The 18277-nt window shown below is 33.0% G+C and overlaps 1 protein-coding gene across 2 annotated transcripts in view; it reads right to left on the minus strand.

The window, feature by feature from the left end:
• Positions 1-478: 478 nt before the first annotated feature.
• LOC133532112 (uncharacterized) overlaps positions 479-18277 on the minus strand; it is a 62133-nt gene continuing 44334 nt past the window's right edge. Inside the window, exons 7-9 of one of the 2 annotated variants that reach the window (XM_061870632.1) lie at positions 15025-15096; positions 14859-14970; positions 479-13256 (exon numbers count right to left, since the gene is read on the minus strand). In XM_061870632.1, the coding sequence (XP_061726616.1) occupies positions 13157-13256; positions 14859-14970; positions 15025-15096 (284 nt within the window). In that variant the 3' untranslated portion in view covers positions 479-13156. Of the gene's footprint in view, positions 13257-14858; positions 14971-15024; positions 15108-18277 lie in introns of those variants that run through there. The other variant, XM_061870631.1, reaches the window with a different exon arrangement.

Consider the following 18277-nt stretch of genomic DNA (forward strand, 5'->3'; position numbering starts at 1 on the left):
ATTAACAAAGATTAAACCACTTTGTTATGACAGCACTTTGATTATGAAGAAAATAAAATGTCACACTTGAATGAGATACGATTGTTCAAAAGTAACCAGGCTTCGATGACATTCAATTTGCACGTCACCATCATGTCACGTGTCCGCCTTACGAATTTTCAATCCGTCGGTCACGTGAACTGACGCGAGTTTAACATTTTTTCCCCATCACAAAAAGTGCACAGCTCCCAGTGAGTATTGTATTCTTTGGTGCCTGTGCAGCTAAAGAAGTTTTCACTTAAAAAAAAATTACTCTCACATTTTGGTTGGCTGATGTGGATATCTTGTATGGGGGAGCCTTTTTTTTATCACGATTTCGGATAACATCAATTCAGTTTTTTTAATAAGCTTTTTTGAGAAATCCTCTAGCATGCAATTTTTTGACGTAGGTTCTTTTTTTTGCTAAAACTTATTCCAAAGAGATAAATAAAATACGTAGAATATTTCATTTGATTTATTAAAAAAGTCATCACATTCGGAACACTATGCGTCAGGGACTCTTTAAAGGCAAAGCTAATCATAAAATGATTCTGCAACACTTTACAAGTATGAAAAATAACTATTTTACAAGTATCAGGCGCTGAGATAACACATTTTGAACCTTAAAACAAATCCATTTCATTTCAAATGACAGAGTAAAACATAAATAAGTTGGCAGCGATTTTGATAGACCAGACGGTGCAAGTCTCATAAACGTCATAGTTTTTGATAGACCAGACGGTGCAAGTCTCATAAACGTCATATCTTTTGATAGACCAGACGGTGCAAGTCTCATAAACGTCATATTTTTTGATAGACCAGACGGTGAGTCTCATAAACGTCATATCTTTTGATAGATCAGACGGTGCAAGTCTCATAAACGTCATATTTTTTCCTTCTTTTTTATACCACGTCGGTGGCTAACAAGCATACGGCCAGCCTGACGGTAGGCATTCACCGTAGCCTATGGGCGCCTGCAGCACCTGAGATTATAGAAGTTTGACGTTTAAAATACCCCGTGCACAGTCTGGGTGATCAAAATAGCTGCCAACTTGGTTTGACTCTAAAAACGAGCGCTTTAATGAAAAGCTTAGCTGTAACCACTTTTTATGATTTTGTGGGAATATATAACGTACCGTGTAGTTGGGGCCTGTAACACACATAAATAACCTAAACAAAGAAGGCTTTAGTATTCATATTTTTCATACAAATTAGATATTATATTCAATGTACGCTGTCAACAGTGAAATTAGGAATGGGCCGGCCATATCTGTCGCAGAGATGATGACCGATGGGGCCAGCGAGTACTGTTCTGGAGACCTCGACTGGGAAGCCGAAGTGACGGAAAACCACGAGCCAGATGGTCGGACGATATCAGAAAGACGGCAGAGTCCTGGCATAGAACCGCCGCATACAGAACAATATGGAAATCCATGAAAGAGGCATATGTTCAGCAGTGGACGCATATATGCTGAGAAGGAAGAAGGAGTATAATTGACATTGCTTGTCACGCTTTCGGTATAGAATTAAGTAATCGAAAACTGTTGAAATAAGTGCATACTAATATATAGTTTAATAATAATAGTTATTTATTTAAAAAGAACTGAAATTTCGATTTGACATTAAATATATAAATTTAAATTTATTTTTTATAATTTTACTGATTATAAATTTGCACGCTTGCATGCAAGCTAGATACATGAACTGTAAAACTGTATTGTTAAATCCCCTTATGTATCAATGTTTTTTTTATAGCTAGCCCGTTAGTGTCCCACTGCTAGGCGAAGGCCTTTCCCCGCTGTCTCCACAGCTCCCGTTATTGTACTATTTCTGGCCAGTTACTGATGATTCGTCACCAGAAATAGGGGTGCTAAGAATGCCCGACCGTGGACACCTTGAATTTATAAAAGGAAAATATCACGAGGCCAAGCTTTTCAAGGTTCAAAATGTATTCAAATCTCTGGGACATTGCCTTTTTTACAATAACTCTAAATGTAACATGGCTTTCATCAATAATCTATAGACTCTATTCGACATTTGTACAGTTTTACAATTTAATACACTAATCATGGCGACGGTTGGAGCAACGGCATATGTAAAACTGTCAAAATGTATTTTTTACAAACTCAATTTATTTACAAACTTGCTTACATCTATCATAAGTTCGTTTTTTTTGCATTAGAAAGAAGGTAAGTGATCTTTACGTGTACTTTTATTTATAAAGATATTTGAAAAATAAGTCACAGCAAATATGTAACAATTATAAATCATTTACATTATTTTACTTTCATAAGTAATGATTTTTAAAAAGCGGTTATTAATAAATTTCAATAAAAATACACGTCAAGATTGCTTTCCTTTTTTCCTATTGCAAAAAAACGAATATAAAATATATCAAAAAAAATTGTATTGTGGATCGCAACGATATAAAATCATAAGAATTCAATTTAAAGGGAGTCAAAAATAAAAATACCTAATTAATAAAAAAAGTGAAATATTAAAATAATTCTACGGATTACACTCACGTATTTTTAGTCATTCGCGCGACATGTTTCGGAGGTCTCCTTTCTCAAACACTAACAATGCGACATGTCGCGCGAGTGACTAAAAATACTTGAGTGTAATCCGTAGAATTATTTTAATGTTAGTATGTCTCACGACAGTTTAAATCCGAAAAGTGAAATAACTACAGAAAATAAAATGAAAGGCAATACATGAATAAAATAGAAATTCATATGTAGAGTAAAAAGGTTTTTTTTAGATTTAACAGTTATGATTACTAAATAGAAAACAATATGGTGATAAGTATGTATATAGTTTCCTATATTTATAAAACAAAAAAGATGAGTCTAGGTGTTAATAACTTTTCAGTTGTAGGTACGAACATTATGTACAACATTATGTTATGTTAACAACATTATGTACTTTTCCTACTCCTCTACTGTTATCTGTCATTTATGCATTCATTAACACGAATATAAGAACATACATAAAAGATTTCAAGAAAAGTCTATATTGTCTATTCCTCATAAAAGCTCTTGTGCTTTTATAAGCTATAATGTTACTGCGATTAATGGCTACCAACCTAACAAAACCAAAACGAATACAGTTTTAAACTAAGTGTATTGCTGCCAACGTACAAAATATTCATTTGGTTGCATAGTAAAAATAATTACTTCGTAAGTCAGAAACACGCATGTGACACCCGTAATATAGCAACACCCATAGACTACGAAGACCGCTTAGCGTTGCTTGTTAGTCTCCGTAGGCTACGGTGGCCAAAATTGAGAAAAAACTGTCCAAAAAATTAATTTAGCAAGTAGCAAGTACCAGGGCCTCATGAGTTACGAGGAGGTGTCGCTGACCGGCCGGCCGCGGCCCGGGGCGGGCCGGGCGCGTAACAAGGTATGCTCGCGCGTCTTGGCTATATACTTTTGCTGTAATTTGTTTACCTAAATTAAGATTTATTTTTGTTGACTCGTAGGAAAAATATTGTATGCAACGTTGTATAAGTAGGTCAAAAAATTCTCGTGGCGTATTCCTTTACAATGTTCGCCTACGCCTTCGGCTCCGGCTCACATTGTAACTCACGCCACTCGCCTTTTTTGACCCTTCTTATACCACTGTTGCATAAAATACTATAAAGAGACCAGAGTATCTTAACAACAATTTCAATCATTCCTTCTTACTTGCTATAAAACTAAACAATTTTTGTTATGTTGTTACAAACGTAAGCTGTCGGTAATATTTAAAGATTTGCTTTTCTACTATTTACGAGACCATAGGATGTTTTATTAGATCGAAGACATTTCATTGAGATTATTCCAATAACATATCCACCTAAAATATAATAAACATATTTTTATATTACTTAAAATAGCTTCAGAAAACATTTGTTGAGAGGGTTTTAAATAATAATTTAAATGATTTATTTTCTCAACAAAAAGTAATTATAATATTTTGCAATTATATTTATTTGTTTTATAATATTATAAGTATATCTGCTGAAGGTCTAACACAACATGCCGCATCAAGGTTTGTCCATATGAAAACCTATAACACAAAAATAAGGCCCAAATTTTAACAAATATGCAAATTTTATTTTGTTAGCTTACTCAACGTGATTAACAAAATAAGACCTTAACCAATTTATTTGACAAATATGCAAAAAAAAACCTTGACGATGATTCCCAAAATATTTCACTAAAAACAAGGAACAAATTTTTATAGGATATAATTTTCTCCATCTTTGTCTTCTGTAAGTAGGTACTTAATGGGTTTTTGAAGTTAATATTTTATAATACAATGTCTTTTTGTTCTACAACATTAAAAACCATCTATATTATTTGAGCACGAATTAGAATTTAGAACGCGATAGGAAATTATAAAAAATACTTATACAAAAACATAGATACACGGTGTTTTTTTTTTTTAATTCCGTTAACTTAAGGGTATTGCAAAGTACATTTACAGAAACTGAATGGTTTATTTTTTTTTTCGTAAAAAGTTATTAATAGCGTTGATGTAACACGTACATTATAATGCAATCCACCAAACAATTGAAAACTATGACATATCAATGACCTTTCGAATACCGATCGTCCGAGATAGTACTTGCGTTTAGTAGCAAATGTATAACTCATACTGAACACTAATCAATATCTAAACAGGCCTTAAGGCAAGTGTACTCACTCGTAGGGACCTTAAAGATAAAAATAAATCTTTGATTATCTCCGAAATTAAGTTCATTAGAATAACGGTTTCTTTGAGATATTTACTTAAGCTTAGGAATGCACTCTTGTAATTAACGGACTTTAAAAAAAACCGTGTATATATAATATATAATTTTAGTCCGTAATGCTAAGAAAACTGGATATTCTTATATTATTTATACCTTTAAACGAGCAATGCTTGTATATATTTATTTATATATTTTGGGGATCTCAGAAATGGCTCTAACGATTGCGATGAAATTTGCTATATGGGGGTTTTTGGGGGCGAAAAATCGATCTAGCCAGGTCTTATGGGAAAACGCCCAGTTTTGAGTTATTATATGTTTTCCGAGCGAAGCTCGGTTTTCCAGATATTGATTAAACCAATTCCTGAATCTCAATTACAAATTATTACAGTAAATAAACTATGTTTTTATCGGCTTTCTTTTGATACACACGTTTCTACATTAACAATGATTTGACAAAATGAAAAAATATGCTAAATTCAAATAGATTATTTCATAAACATTGTATACAAAGAAAGTAAGCTAAAATTATTTGGATCAAAAGTATACAAATAAAAATATTAAAAAATACAGCAAAGGTCAAAATTAAAAATTTATGGTCACATATTTTTGACGACTTTGTATAAACATTTTTGACTGTAACCGTATGAGGTAAAATGGAGGACTTAATTAAAGAGTAGAGAATGGAGAGACTAAAGTTGGCTGGTTATTATAGTTATATATTACTATGTTTTACTAAAGTTAAACTAATATTTTAGTGAAAGAGGACAAGATATATTTAATGTTGACACAATTATATTCTCACATCTCTTTCACTCATCATAAGTAGTGAAAGAGACAGGAATTTTCAAGTAGTTCTATTTTGTTACAGGCATATTTTAGATTGAAAAAACGGGACTTTTTTTATTAGAGATTCTGTTAGATATAAAGCTCGGAGTAACAGTAACTATATCTATAACACTTATAATTTGGCCAGTAGAAAATATCGACGCGACATACAAAAAACATTCAAGCAAAAAAATCGATGTAAAGGACAATTAAATTTTGGTGTATATGAAAGTTAAGTATCTAATTGTCCCTTACGTCATTATTTCAGACATACCAAGAAATATTTGTTCGTGAATTCGAAGTACAGATAAAATATAATGTAGATAAATTGAAGACTACAGTAAGTTATAGACACATTGGCTGTGTTTTTACGACAATTTATGTTAATAAAATAAAGCCACAAAACACAGCATGCTCATATATGAAAGAAGCGAAAAAAAAAGACTTGTTAAATCACATAGCACGGTGATTATGATTAATATTTATATATAATATTAAACAATGATTTATAAACAAAATACACGGTACAAAAGGCACTAACATCACTTTGATAAAAATCTAATACCCGCGCCACACAATGCTCAAGGATTGTTTACTAAATGTTTAAATCTTTGCACTTTCATTGCAGAATAGGTATAAATATTAATAACGAATTTTAAGGATGACTTGACGTACGAATACAATTATATTAAGTTACATTATATCAAAGAGAATGTGAAATAGAGCTGTATTGTGAAAGAAAACTTTGTAGCCAAGTAAATTTACTGCCATCTTTCAACACATGATTAAAACTTTTAGAACGCCATTTGACTTTGATGCTTATTCTTTCACTGATATGTGTTAAATTTGTTAAATATCAAAATAGTGGCGCCATCTTACCGGGCACAAACTAAAGGTTATACCTTTGGCCTTTGATCTATTAGATGGCGCCACTTTTTGATATTTAACAAATTTAACAAATACCAGTGAAAGAATAAGGATCAAAGTCAAATGGGGTTCTAAAAGTTTTAATAACGTGTCGAAAGATGGCAGTAAATTTACGTGGTTACAAACAGAAACTTCTCTTCGATTATATTAAATCAAACGGTTTAAGGATGGTTAAATTTTTAATAACTAACAAAAATATATGATATGAAAATGTCGGAATCTATTCAATTTTAAAGTAATCGTCAATTTCACACTTTTGATCTTATTATTTTAGTTTAAGATTCGCTTGGATTTAGAGCTAAAAAAAAGACATAAGATTCGAAATGTAAAACGCAAAAGTATTGTTTAGTAATTGTCTTTTACGTCATTAAGTCATATTATGGAAATTGTGATTGAAATCCTGTATTTACATAACTGCGCGTGTGAGCGCGGGTCCCAACAAATTCAATTCTACTTATATTCTAATGTATTCACAATTTCATCATTTTCACTAATATCTACGACTACTTAGCAAATCTACGTATAAAGTAAAAATCGTAAAAATACTCCAAACACAGAATATTGATAGTGGAATATTAAGTATAAAAATATGTATCCAACAAAAATTAGAAAAAATAATCTCAATATAAATTAAATAATTAATAGATTTTGTGTACTAAAAATAGTAATCTAACGCGTAAATAAAATAAAGGAAATTGATAGCTAATTTCTACTCTTACAGGTCTACTCTTAACCCTTTTTCAAGCCGCACCAATCTTGAAGTTTTCCCAAAAAAATCGAAATATGAATACAGCTTTGAATTCATTTGAAGACGTCACCTATTCCGAAAAAGCAATCTAATTTGAACCTTAAATCGGAATGCTAAAGTTGAAATTCTATTGGCGCGTATAATAAATAAATCGCACTATGCCTGGAATTGGGTTAACTCAGGTTGGTAAGAAGTTATTTTGGCTGACCGGTAGACGGATTGGCTGGGTAGAACCCCTCTTATTTTGCACCGACTACAACAGAACAACGTGAGGGAGTGTCGTTATCGTCACATTTCCATAGTAATTGTCATTAATGATGACATTACTACACTTCACTAGAAGGTAGAAAACATCGCAAAACTGCTAAGACACCAACCGCCTATGTACGGTCGAGTAAATGTGATTCTTTAGCAGTTTACGGTTCACCTTACATTGGACAGATCTTAGCCTAAGTATGTACAACCAAATTTACTTAAACCGCAAATTGCTAAAGAACCAATTTCCTCGACCGTGCAATGGTAGATCCATAAATTTAAACTTACATGAAATTTTATGCTATGTTTAGTACAAAAAAATTAAATATGAGCAAAAATTCGAGTCACTCGAGATTATCACGGCTCTTACGACAATTGGCACCTACAACCTTTGTAGATAAAAGATTTTACAGTACATATGGGGCTACTTTATAGCACTAGTGCGAGAAGTAGCATATTATGTTACTGTGTCGAACATTTAAAGGGCCATATGTACTGTAAAACGTTGTACGATACATGTGCGAATAGGTAATTCGCAACTCGTGTCGATTTAAAACACTCCCTTCGGTCGTGTTTTAATTTATCGCCACTCGTTTCGAATTTTCTATTTTTCGCACTTGTATCGTAATGTACTATTTCAGTATATTAGAATTTTGTTTAATTCTTAAAATTTCATTGTTTCTAAGGAATATTTAATTTAAATTTTCTATAGTTGTGCATAAGCCCCGATTGCCGCAAGGGTGTAGAGGTTAAAAGTGGTATTTATACAGGTTGACTCAAAACGGCAATAAAAATACACGCTGAATAAAATTACAGATAATTCTTTTTGAATTTCATGTTTTTTTCTAATAATTGAGCACCAGTAGTAATGAATTAGAATAACTTTTTTTTATAATTTTCAAGTCAACCTGTAGAAATGGCGTAGCTAGCTTACTTTACATTCGAATAACTTATACATTTTAGCAAATAGGGACATTTTTCTACAACTCTCAAAGAACAAAAGGATTCAAATAATTCTATTATAATATTTGTTCGTCAGTCAGTACAAATATAATACTTTTTACATTACGGTTTTACTTGAGAGACACAGTCATGATATGTAAAATTATTTTTGTCACATTTATTACTATTTAAGGTACGTATTTAAGTAATAGCCGATACGTATTTATCCATAATCCATCGATGAAAACTGTGGTTTTAAGTTTGTGTTGTAACTTAGCTACGCCATTAGCATTCGGGAGAAACCAGCATTTTGATGTACTTGTACAACACATATAGTTTATGTTGGGGCTCTTTCATCTGAAAGGGAGAAAATAATTAAGAAATGACAAATATATAAAATGAAAGTAAATATACAATGAGAAAATGAGCATGCTTGCAAATAACTAATCAAACAACAGTATTATACAACAGATCATATTAGAGCAAAATAACTAGATAAATATTATTTCACTCTTGCAAATAGATATGACAAAAACTGTTTATTATGCAGAAGTGGGTGCTTCTAAGGAAATATTTAATTAATTTACATAAAATCTAACCCACATAAAACATTCCCGTCAACTAAATTATTTTATTTAACCGATCGCGAACTATCGTTTTCTTATTTTTTTGATTTGAAATAAATACATACATGTATTTTTATTCAATATCTTGTTTTGTGTTTTAAAGTAGAAACACTATTACTTAAAAAATGAATTAAAAAAGTCTGCTTTGGTTCTGGAAGTCTCTGGTACTTCTTCTTTCACATATGACAATTATTATTTCAGTTTATCATTTACTGCGGGTTCCAAAAGCCCCCGATTTATTTAGCATAGAATTGGTCGGAAAATAAGAATATAATTTTGAAATAAAAATAATAATATCGCATATTTTTTAAATTTCAAAATTACGGAAAATGTATTGGCTATCATAATAGATTTATTTATTTATAATAAATAATGAAGTAATTACTTTATTTATTGATAAAAAGTTGACTATCAGGGCCCGCTTTGTTATTTAACTGAAACACTATTAAGTTAATAATATATATTTAGTGTTTCTACTTAAAATTACACAAATTAAAGTTTCATTAGAAAAGCGTTTTAATCTTATAGTTCATATTTGCAAAAGTAAATAATATGTTACTATCTCTAGTGAATATACACAACATGCATCATTCTTTTTATTTATGTACAGCTTTTCCATTCCTATATTTCTATTGGCCATATTTATACGTGTATGTTTTTATATTAAGATTTATAATTATTACGAGACGGAGTTTGATCTTATACTTACGGAGAGAATTTCATAATTAAACTCTGGCAAGCCATTATGTCAGTAGATAAAGGCGTTAAATTCAAAATTTGTATGAAAAATCAACCCTCGTATTTTTATTTGCCGCCACTTTCTACTTACAAAGCTGGTGTACCAGACCAGAGTATATATTGACTTTTGAAATTGATTGAAAAGGAAAAACACCTACTTCTACAAAGAAATCTTTATCGGGGTTATATCAGAAATAATGTACTTTTTTACTTTTTTTTTCACGCTTTTCTTGATTAAACATTTGTTCGTTATATTGCATACTTTTTGAATATACTTATTTTAAGTAGATATGACACTACATTTTTAAATAAACTAAACAACATGCGTTTTTTTTTTTAAACACCCTTTTAGGATTTACTTTTTTTTGAAACTGATAGATCATTATTATCCATTAAAACAGTTTGATTCAACACTAAAGACAGACAAACATCCAATGCGACTTACATTATGATATATGTACTATGAATATCGAGTCGAGAATTAATTTTATTATTTAACTGTACCAACTGTTATTAATAAATATTAGCATCTTACCAAGAAGCACTGCGACCAAGACTGCCTTTAAAGGCGTTAAAAAAGTTTTTTGTCAATGACATTTAGTTGCCTATCTAAGTCTACACTAGAGAACCTATCTACTAAATGAATTGCGTAAACTCGGGTTCATGAGATTTTTATATTGCGAGATTTCCTCAAAAAAATCCCCAGAAGCATTGAGTAATTAGAGTTTTAACTCTTTATTAACAAACGCTTCAGATTAATTAAAAAAGGCATTCTGTACAAACAAAATGGCTACTGATACTTCTACAAGAAACATAAAGGAAGACGATATATCGGGAAAATGTGTAACATGCATTGTATTCAATAAAAAAAACTTATTCAAAATTACAGTTACTGGATAAAATCTGCTTCGTGGGGTAGTTGCAAACAGCTGCCAAAGTATCCTCCCATATTTAGCTGTCAATTGCCCTATTTTTAAAATATGCATGCTAGCCTACGAAAACATACATTATATATTTTGATATCATTTGGTCAATGTTTTAAGTCTTATGTTTGGAATAAAGCCCTATAGGTTATAAGGGTCTATCAATTTGATTTACTTACGCGATTTGAATCTAGATATATGAAAATAAATAAATGAATATTAGTGACATTCTTACCCAAATTGATTAAGTCCCGCGGTAAGCCAAGAAGGCTTGTGTTGTGGGTAATCAGACAACGATATATATAATATACAAATACTTAAATACATAGAAAACATCCATGACTCAGGAACAAATATCTGTGCTCATCACACAAATAAATGCCCTTACCTTAAAATGTACAACCTAACCTTTTTATGACACACTTTAATTTAAACATGATAAATGTAAAATAAATCGAATTAAATATCATGCAAAAGTGGTTAACAATAATTGTACCTTTTTAATTCAAATTGTACCGTTTAAAAAATATATAAATATAAAATGGCCCAATGAAAATAATTTATTACAGAACCAATATTTTGGCAACTTGACATACTAATACCACAATTAAATATACTTAATAATAAATTGAAAACCTTTACCATATCTTTTTACAAAAAGGCCCTTTTTCCTTAAATTAGAAGTCACTACAAAATACTTTTAATGTTTAAGGGACAAAAATCGTTAGTCCTAACTTATTTAAGGCAACATTTTCAATTCTTTCCACCAATTTTACGATCTTGTCCCTTACGTCGTTTCTATAAAACTGTTTCTTCCTGATTTGATCACATTTTTGAAATAGTTTTATAAAACAAAATTTAAAATGTATTTTTGATGGCGGGGCGTCTAACTTTCGATGATAGAACATATCTGTCAATCACTGATAAAAACGCCGATCAAAATTATGTAATGTATGGACATAGTCAGACCAAGCTAAGTTGGCAGCGATTCTGATAGCCCAGACGGTGTAAGTGTTAAGTAAACAGTAAACGTCATAATTTCATAGAAGTTTTGTTTTTAAAATAACACGTGCACCATCTTGTCTGACTCTATACTCTGCATCTTTAGGCATTTAAATAAAAGTAAACAAACATTTTGTACATTTTCGGGTAGTTACAACATTTATTGTTTAACCAACCAAATAAAAACCGCCTGGATCTATCACTGAACGGCCTGACTTTAACCTACATTATTTGATCATGTAATGTTTTCATGTACTGGCTTAAGGAGCCATTTGAGGGTAGATTTTGTTTACTTTTATTTAAATACCTAAAGATACAGAGTATAGTCGCGTGACAATTCGTAGCAACTGTTATCCTTTTCCTTTCCTTTATCTGCCCCTCTATCGCTCGAATATGCAAGAGCGATATGCATATAATATAATTTCATTTTCGTTTTTCAATCTTATCATTAAGGCGGTGTCATATTAAGGTGCTACTTCAAAAAACGGATTAAAATATGTAGCGTTTTTTTGGTACACGATTCGACTTCCTTAAAATTAATAAGCATTCTTGAGGCCTTTCCCCAGGGACTTCAGCGATTCGAATCTTTTTGCCTGTGTTGACTTTCCCTCGATAGAAAAATAGTCTTTTTTTATACTACGTCGGTGGCAAACAAGCATACGGCCTGCCTGATGTTAAGCAGTCTCCGTAGCCTATGTACACCTGCAACTCCAGAGGAGTTACATGCGCGATGCCGACCCTAACCCCACCCCCCTCGTTGAGCTCTGGCAACCTTACTCACCGACAGGAACACAACACTATGAGTAGGGTCAAGTGTTATTTGGCTGCGGTTTAAAATGCATTTAAAAAAAATCATAATAAACTTTGCACAGAAGCTAAACATATGAAAATAATTTCTAAAAATGAGCAATACTATACTTGATGAGAACTCATTGCTTACTTTTTTATTTTAAACACAAAAATTATAAGTTTTTGGCAAAAAATTCATTTTTGGTACAAGCTTTAATCGCTGACTGTACTTTTCTTTCCACAGGCAACTAATACTCATCGAGCCAATTCTAAAAATCCCAAACACAAGGTTGCGTTGTTTTATCACAGAGTTCCTATGGCCACGTCTTGTCTCCATCATCAGATCAGCTCGATGGTACCATAATATTGCATTGCCACCCGACTTACATGTGTATGCAAATTTTCAGCTCAATCGGAAACCGGATCAAATTTAACTTGCAAGATTTGTCCCATACATACTAACAGGGCAAGTTAAATAAAAGCTTGTAATAATTCGTTGTTTGCCTCTATCTTCATATGCAAGAGCGATAGAGATGCAGACAACGTTTCGACATTCGAAACCCTCACTAGTCGACTTATTGACGCCCCGCCACCGTAGTGACGTCCCCAACATGGTTAGTCCTTATAACCTAGGGGGTATTTTTATTAGTCTCTTGCCCTTAGGGCGCGTTTTCGGCCGCATTCGGTCCCTCCTTACCTGCGTTAGTCGCAAGCGTTCACATCTGAAACAAACGTACTCAAGTCAAGTCAAGTCAATATATTCTTTATTCAAGTAGGCCTAGCAACAAGCACTTTTAAATCGTCAAATTTTACAAATATCTTAATCTAAATATCAGAGCAATTTATTGATGCAGTTATTATTGTTCTAAAAAAAACATTGAATTATTATACATAGATATGGCATTGGCATTTTTTTTTAATAAGTAATTACGTGGCATTACATTTAATTCAGTCAAACATTTAAAGACTGTGACATATACATTTAATTTCGAACATCGATCGTCCGAGATAGTACTTACGTTTAGTAGCAAAATCATGTTTAAAAAAAAATACATTGAAAATTAACGATGCCATTCAGTTTCCCTAAATGTACTTAGCCATACCCCGAAGTTAACGGCGCTAAAAAAACACCATGTATATTCAGGGAAAATTAAGTGATAATTATATATATATATATATAATATATACACCGTGTTTTTATTGAATTCCGTTTACTTCGGGGTATCGGTAAGTACCTACGTTTAAGGAAACTTTAAGGCATAGTATATTTTCATAATAAAAACTTTTTTTATTTTTTTTTTATTTTTATAAAAATTAATTAAATGTTGCTTATAGCGTTAAGAGGCTGTCAACACCCAATGTCCTTGAAATTTATGTTACTTAAACAGTTTTTTAAGAAAGACTATTTGTTTTAGTCAAGTAAGAAAAATATATGTTCATATTAATTATATTTCAAAGACCGTGGTCGTACTCGATACACGATTTAACGAAATCGGCTCGATAGAAAATAATTGCAAAGATTGGTCTTAAAATCACAATTAAACGGTTTTATGTCTTTATTGTTTTGACTTATGGGTCTGCAATTAAAATCAAAATTTCAAAACATTTATATCTAAACCGTGGTCGAGTTAAATATTACACTAATAATCCACTTTTTATTATTTAAATATTTTTCTTATTATTCCCTTGCCCAGGCCCAGTAACATGCGACAGTGCTATCTCATTTACTCCGATACAAATAGACAGTGTGCGCGCTTTAGGTATTGACAGCCTCTTAATGTAATACGGGCATTACATTTAACTCAACGAAACAATTGAAAACTGTGACATATCAATGTCCATTTTAACATCAATCGTCCGAAATAGTATTTACGTTTAGTAGCAAATGTATTAACTCATACTTAACAGTAATCAGTATGTAAACAGGCGCTAAGCCAAGTTTAGACGCTCATAAGAGCCTTAAGTACAAGATAAAAATTAAATATTGATTATCTCCGAAATGGAGTTAATTAGAATACCGGTATCTCTAAGAAAATTACTTAATTTAAGCTCAGGGATGCACCCTTGAAATTAACGGAAAAAGAAAACACGGTGTATACTTACACAGTAAAGAAACATATCCTATACACAGTAGTTATATTATTTTTTGTATTTTATGCGTTTTAATAAGTTAGTGTATATATATATTAAATTTAAAATGTTCAATGACCCTGTTAATAAATTATTTTTATCATAAAAATTATAAATTATTACTAAGTCCGCGATTTGTATTTTTTTTACACACAAGTTAAAATAAATAAATAAAATAATAATACGTGACTCACTGATCAACCTTGCTGGGGTTTCGCAGCCGCCGCCCTATACTATACAAGTTGGCGGGCGCCACGTGGTGCGCCGTGACGCGCGCGTGCGCGGCGCAGGCGGCGCCCGCCCCGGCTCGCGCCCCCGCCCCCGCCCCCGCGCGCCCCCCGGCCGCCCCCGCCCCCGCGCCCAGCAGCTGGTACGAGAACATGGCGTCGTCGCGCGGCGGGATCACTGGCGACGCGCGCAGCGCGCACATGCCTGCAATACAACTATACAGGGTGATTTCGGGGTCGTGGAGCAAGAGAACAAGACATCACACAGAATTCAAAGATGAGTCTAATGATGTTGCTCATTATTTATTATCACCCATAATTATGATTATTTTTCAGATGAGTAGAAAAAAACATGTTTGCATACAGTTTGGTCACCCTACTCAATGTGACGTCTTGTCGCTTTCCATACAGCGTATGTCAAAAGTCATAGGGTGACCATGATTACTTCGTATAAGATTAATTTTACTTGAAAAATAATAAATATCAAACTAATTATCTTTCAATCAAATACTACCGTATGATAATGTAAATCATTTATAGATTCAGAAAAAGTGGTTCTGGATCACAAGCCCGAAATCACCCTGTATATACTCTGCCAAACACCACTTGTCACTCAGTAATAAGAAATAGTAAAGTTATACTCGTCCCGTTCTTTCGGGTGCTATTATCTGTATCTTTAGGCATTTAAATAAAAATAAACAAAATCTACCCTCAAATGGCTCGTTAAGACAGTTGAGGGTAGATAAAAACATTACATGATCAAATAATGCAGTAGACTTAAATCGACCGGGATATAAACCGTGATTATTAAGTCTAGTGAAACTAACCGTGAATCATTAACACCTGTCAAATAATACAGGTTAAAGTCAGGTCGTTCAGTAACAAATCCAAGTGGTTTTTTATTTGGTTGTAACCAATAAATGTTATAACTACCCGAAAATGTACAAATTGTTTGTTTACGTTTATTTATTTATTTATACTATGAATTCCAACAGCTATAACAATACATTAAACTTTTTAGATAGTAGTACAGAGCCAATTACAGGAACTCGCAAATAGAAACTGTATATATATAATTACAAAATACACACTAGATTTATTTATTTAAATATCTGAAGATACAGAGTATAGCGTAAGGCAAATACAGTATACCAAACTATAATATAATGGATCTGACATGAGTGAGGGGAAAGCGCTATTATTGTTTTTCTATATATTCAATTAAATGTGATAAATACTTTTAAATGTGCTAAATGAGAATAAATTTAAATGTATGTAATTAAATTGTATAAGTTATATCATTAAATATTAGTATTATTAACATAAGATGGACAGAACATAACATAGGTATAAGTATAGAAGTAAGACATTGTAATGCCCTCACAGGGTAGCATGTACTATTCCTAAGAAATTATATTTAACACCATGTATCCTGATGCATTACTGTACATGTATACAATAAATAAATACAAATACAAATACAAATATATCATAGTCACACTTTTCCTTTCTGCCTACTTCTAAAAAGTCCTAATTGTCTACCCACCACATTGTTTTTTTTACCCACCGTTTTTTATGGCGAGCAACAATGGACCCAACAAAATTACATATATTGTTTTTAGTATGTTGTCAGGAATGTTAAATATTGTTTTTAATGTTGTCGCATTGCGTATGGTCTATCCCTCACAGGCACACGCGTATTTCACATCTATAGAAAATATACTATATCTATGCTGCAACACAAAGCGAGTGATCGATCAGGATTCACTATAATTTAAACTGCAACCGGGAGTAAATCTCATAGAGGTATTTTAATAACATATAGAAAGTATCTAGGAATCGTTGTGACTGATCAAATGCGTTTGAATGTGTTGAGCACCTGACTTTAAAAACGAAACATAAATAAAACAGGATGTCTAAAATTATTATTAACCTAATTTCTAATAATATAAGTAAAAAAACTCAAACTGTAGTGATAAACGACACCCAGTCAAAACCAGCTGTTATTATACTAGGAGTGCCCCAGGGATTAATTTTAGGCCCATTTTTGTTTCTATTATATAAATGACCTGATACGATCCAAAATGATGGTATTTTTTATTTAATCGTATGGCATGTTATACAGATACAGAGAAATCATAAGTCGACCTCCAAAGAATTAATCCACTTGATAGCTTCGTCGTTCAGTTTGATCAGGTCTTCCGGGGGACCTCCAGTATATCGAGTAGATGGACACTCTTGGAAAATATGTCGGATACTCTGCTCCTCGGCACCACAGTGACAGGCGGGAGACTCCACCCACCCGCAACGATATTTATATAGGGCACAGCGACCGTGGCCGGTCCGCAATCTATTAAGGTTACACCATGTCCGCCTCGGCAGCTCGAACCCATCTATTTTCTTACCCGGAATAATCCCCGATCCAAACCTTCCATCCATTGCAGTACTCCAAAGTTGCATCCACTCCCGGTTAGCGTTGTAGTCTCCTTGTGAAAGAGTTGACGCAATACTGTAGGAAGGGTTCCTGGACTTCAGGCGACTATTTACAGGGTGCGTGAATTCTCTGTGTATTGGTAGAATTGGGTTACCTCTAATTTTGCAAGTCTCTTTCATAAGCGCATCCTTTCTACGCAAATCAGGTGGCAGGATTCCACAAAGAACTGGGAGCCAGTGGCATGGGGTAGAACACAGTGTGCCGGATATGAGTCGCATAGTTTTATTTAGCTCCGTATCGACTTTGTTGGTGTGAACGCTGCCCAGCCAGACTGGCGCGCAATACTCAGCTGAGGAATATACCAGCGATAAGGCAGATGTACGCAAAGTGTTAGCATTTGCTCCCCAGGATGTACCAGTTAATTTGTGAATGATGTTGTTGCGTGTTTGTAGTTTACGTCCCGTACAAGTGAGATGTTCTTTGAAGGTCAGAGAGCGGTCAAGGGTGACCCCGAGGTATTTTGGAGTAGAATTGTGTCTCAGGGTCGAACCGTTGAGAGAAACTTTGAGCTCGCGGTTTGCCAATTTGTTGTGTAGGTGAAAACAGCATGTTTCGGTCTTACTTGTGCTAGGTGTGAGGCGCCATGCTTTGAAATACCTTGCTAGTGTAACCATGTCCTGCGTTAATGTCCGCTCTAGGTTGTTAAAGGTATTATGCTGCGTGAAATGATGGTAAAAAAATCATTACTGATAAAACATCTTTAATCTTTAAAAGTCTCTTACAAACTACACAAATGATAGGGGAAGTCCGAGAGACGTGCACAGTTGGGAAACTTGAACCATGAGCAATGAGCTTTATTGATAATGTGCCATACCTCTCTTAATGTAAGTACAATGTATAGTAAGCAGCAAAGAAAACTGACTCCCCCTGAATAGACATTTATTTGCAGGGG

The sequence above is a fragment of the Cydia pomonella genome, chromosome 26, assembly GCF_033807575.1.
Source record: "Cydia pomonella isolate Wapato2018A chromosome 26, ilCydPomo1, whole genome shotgun sequence".
Taxonomy (NCBI): domain Eukaryota; kingdom Metazoa; phylum Arthropoda; class Insecta; order Lepidoptera; family Tortricidae; genus Cydia; species Cydia pomonella.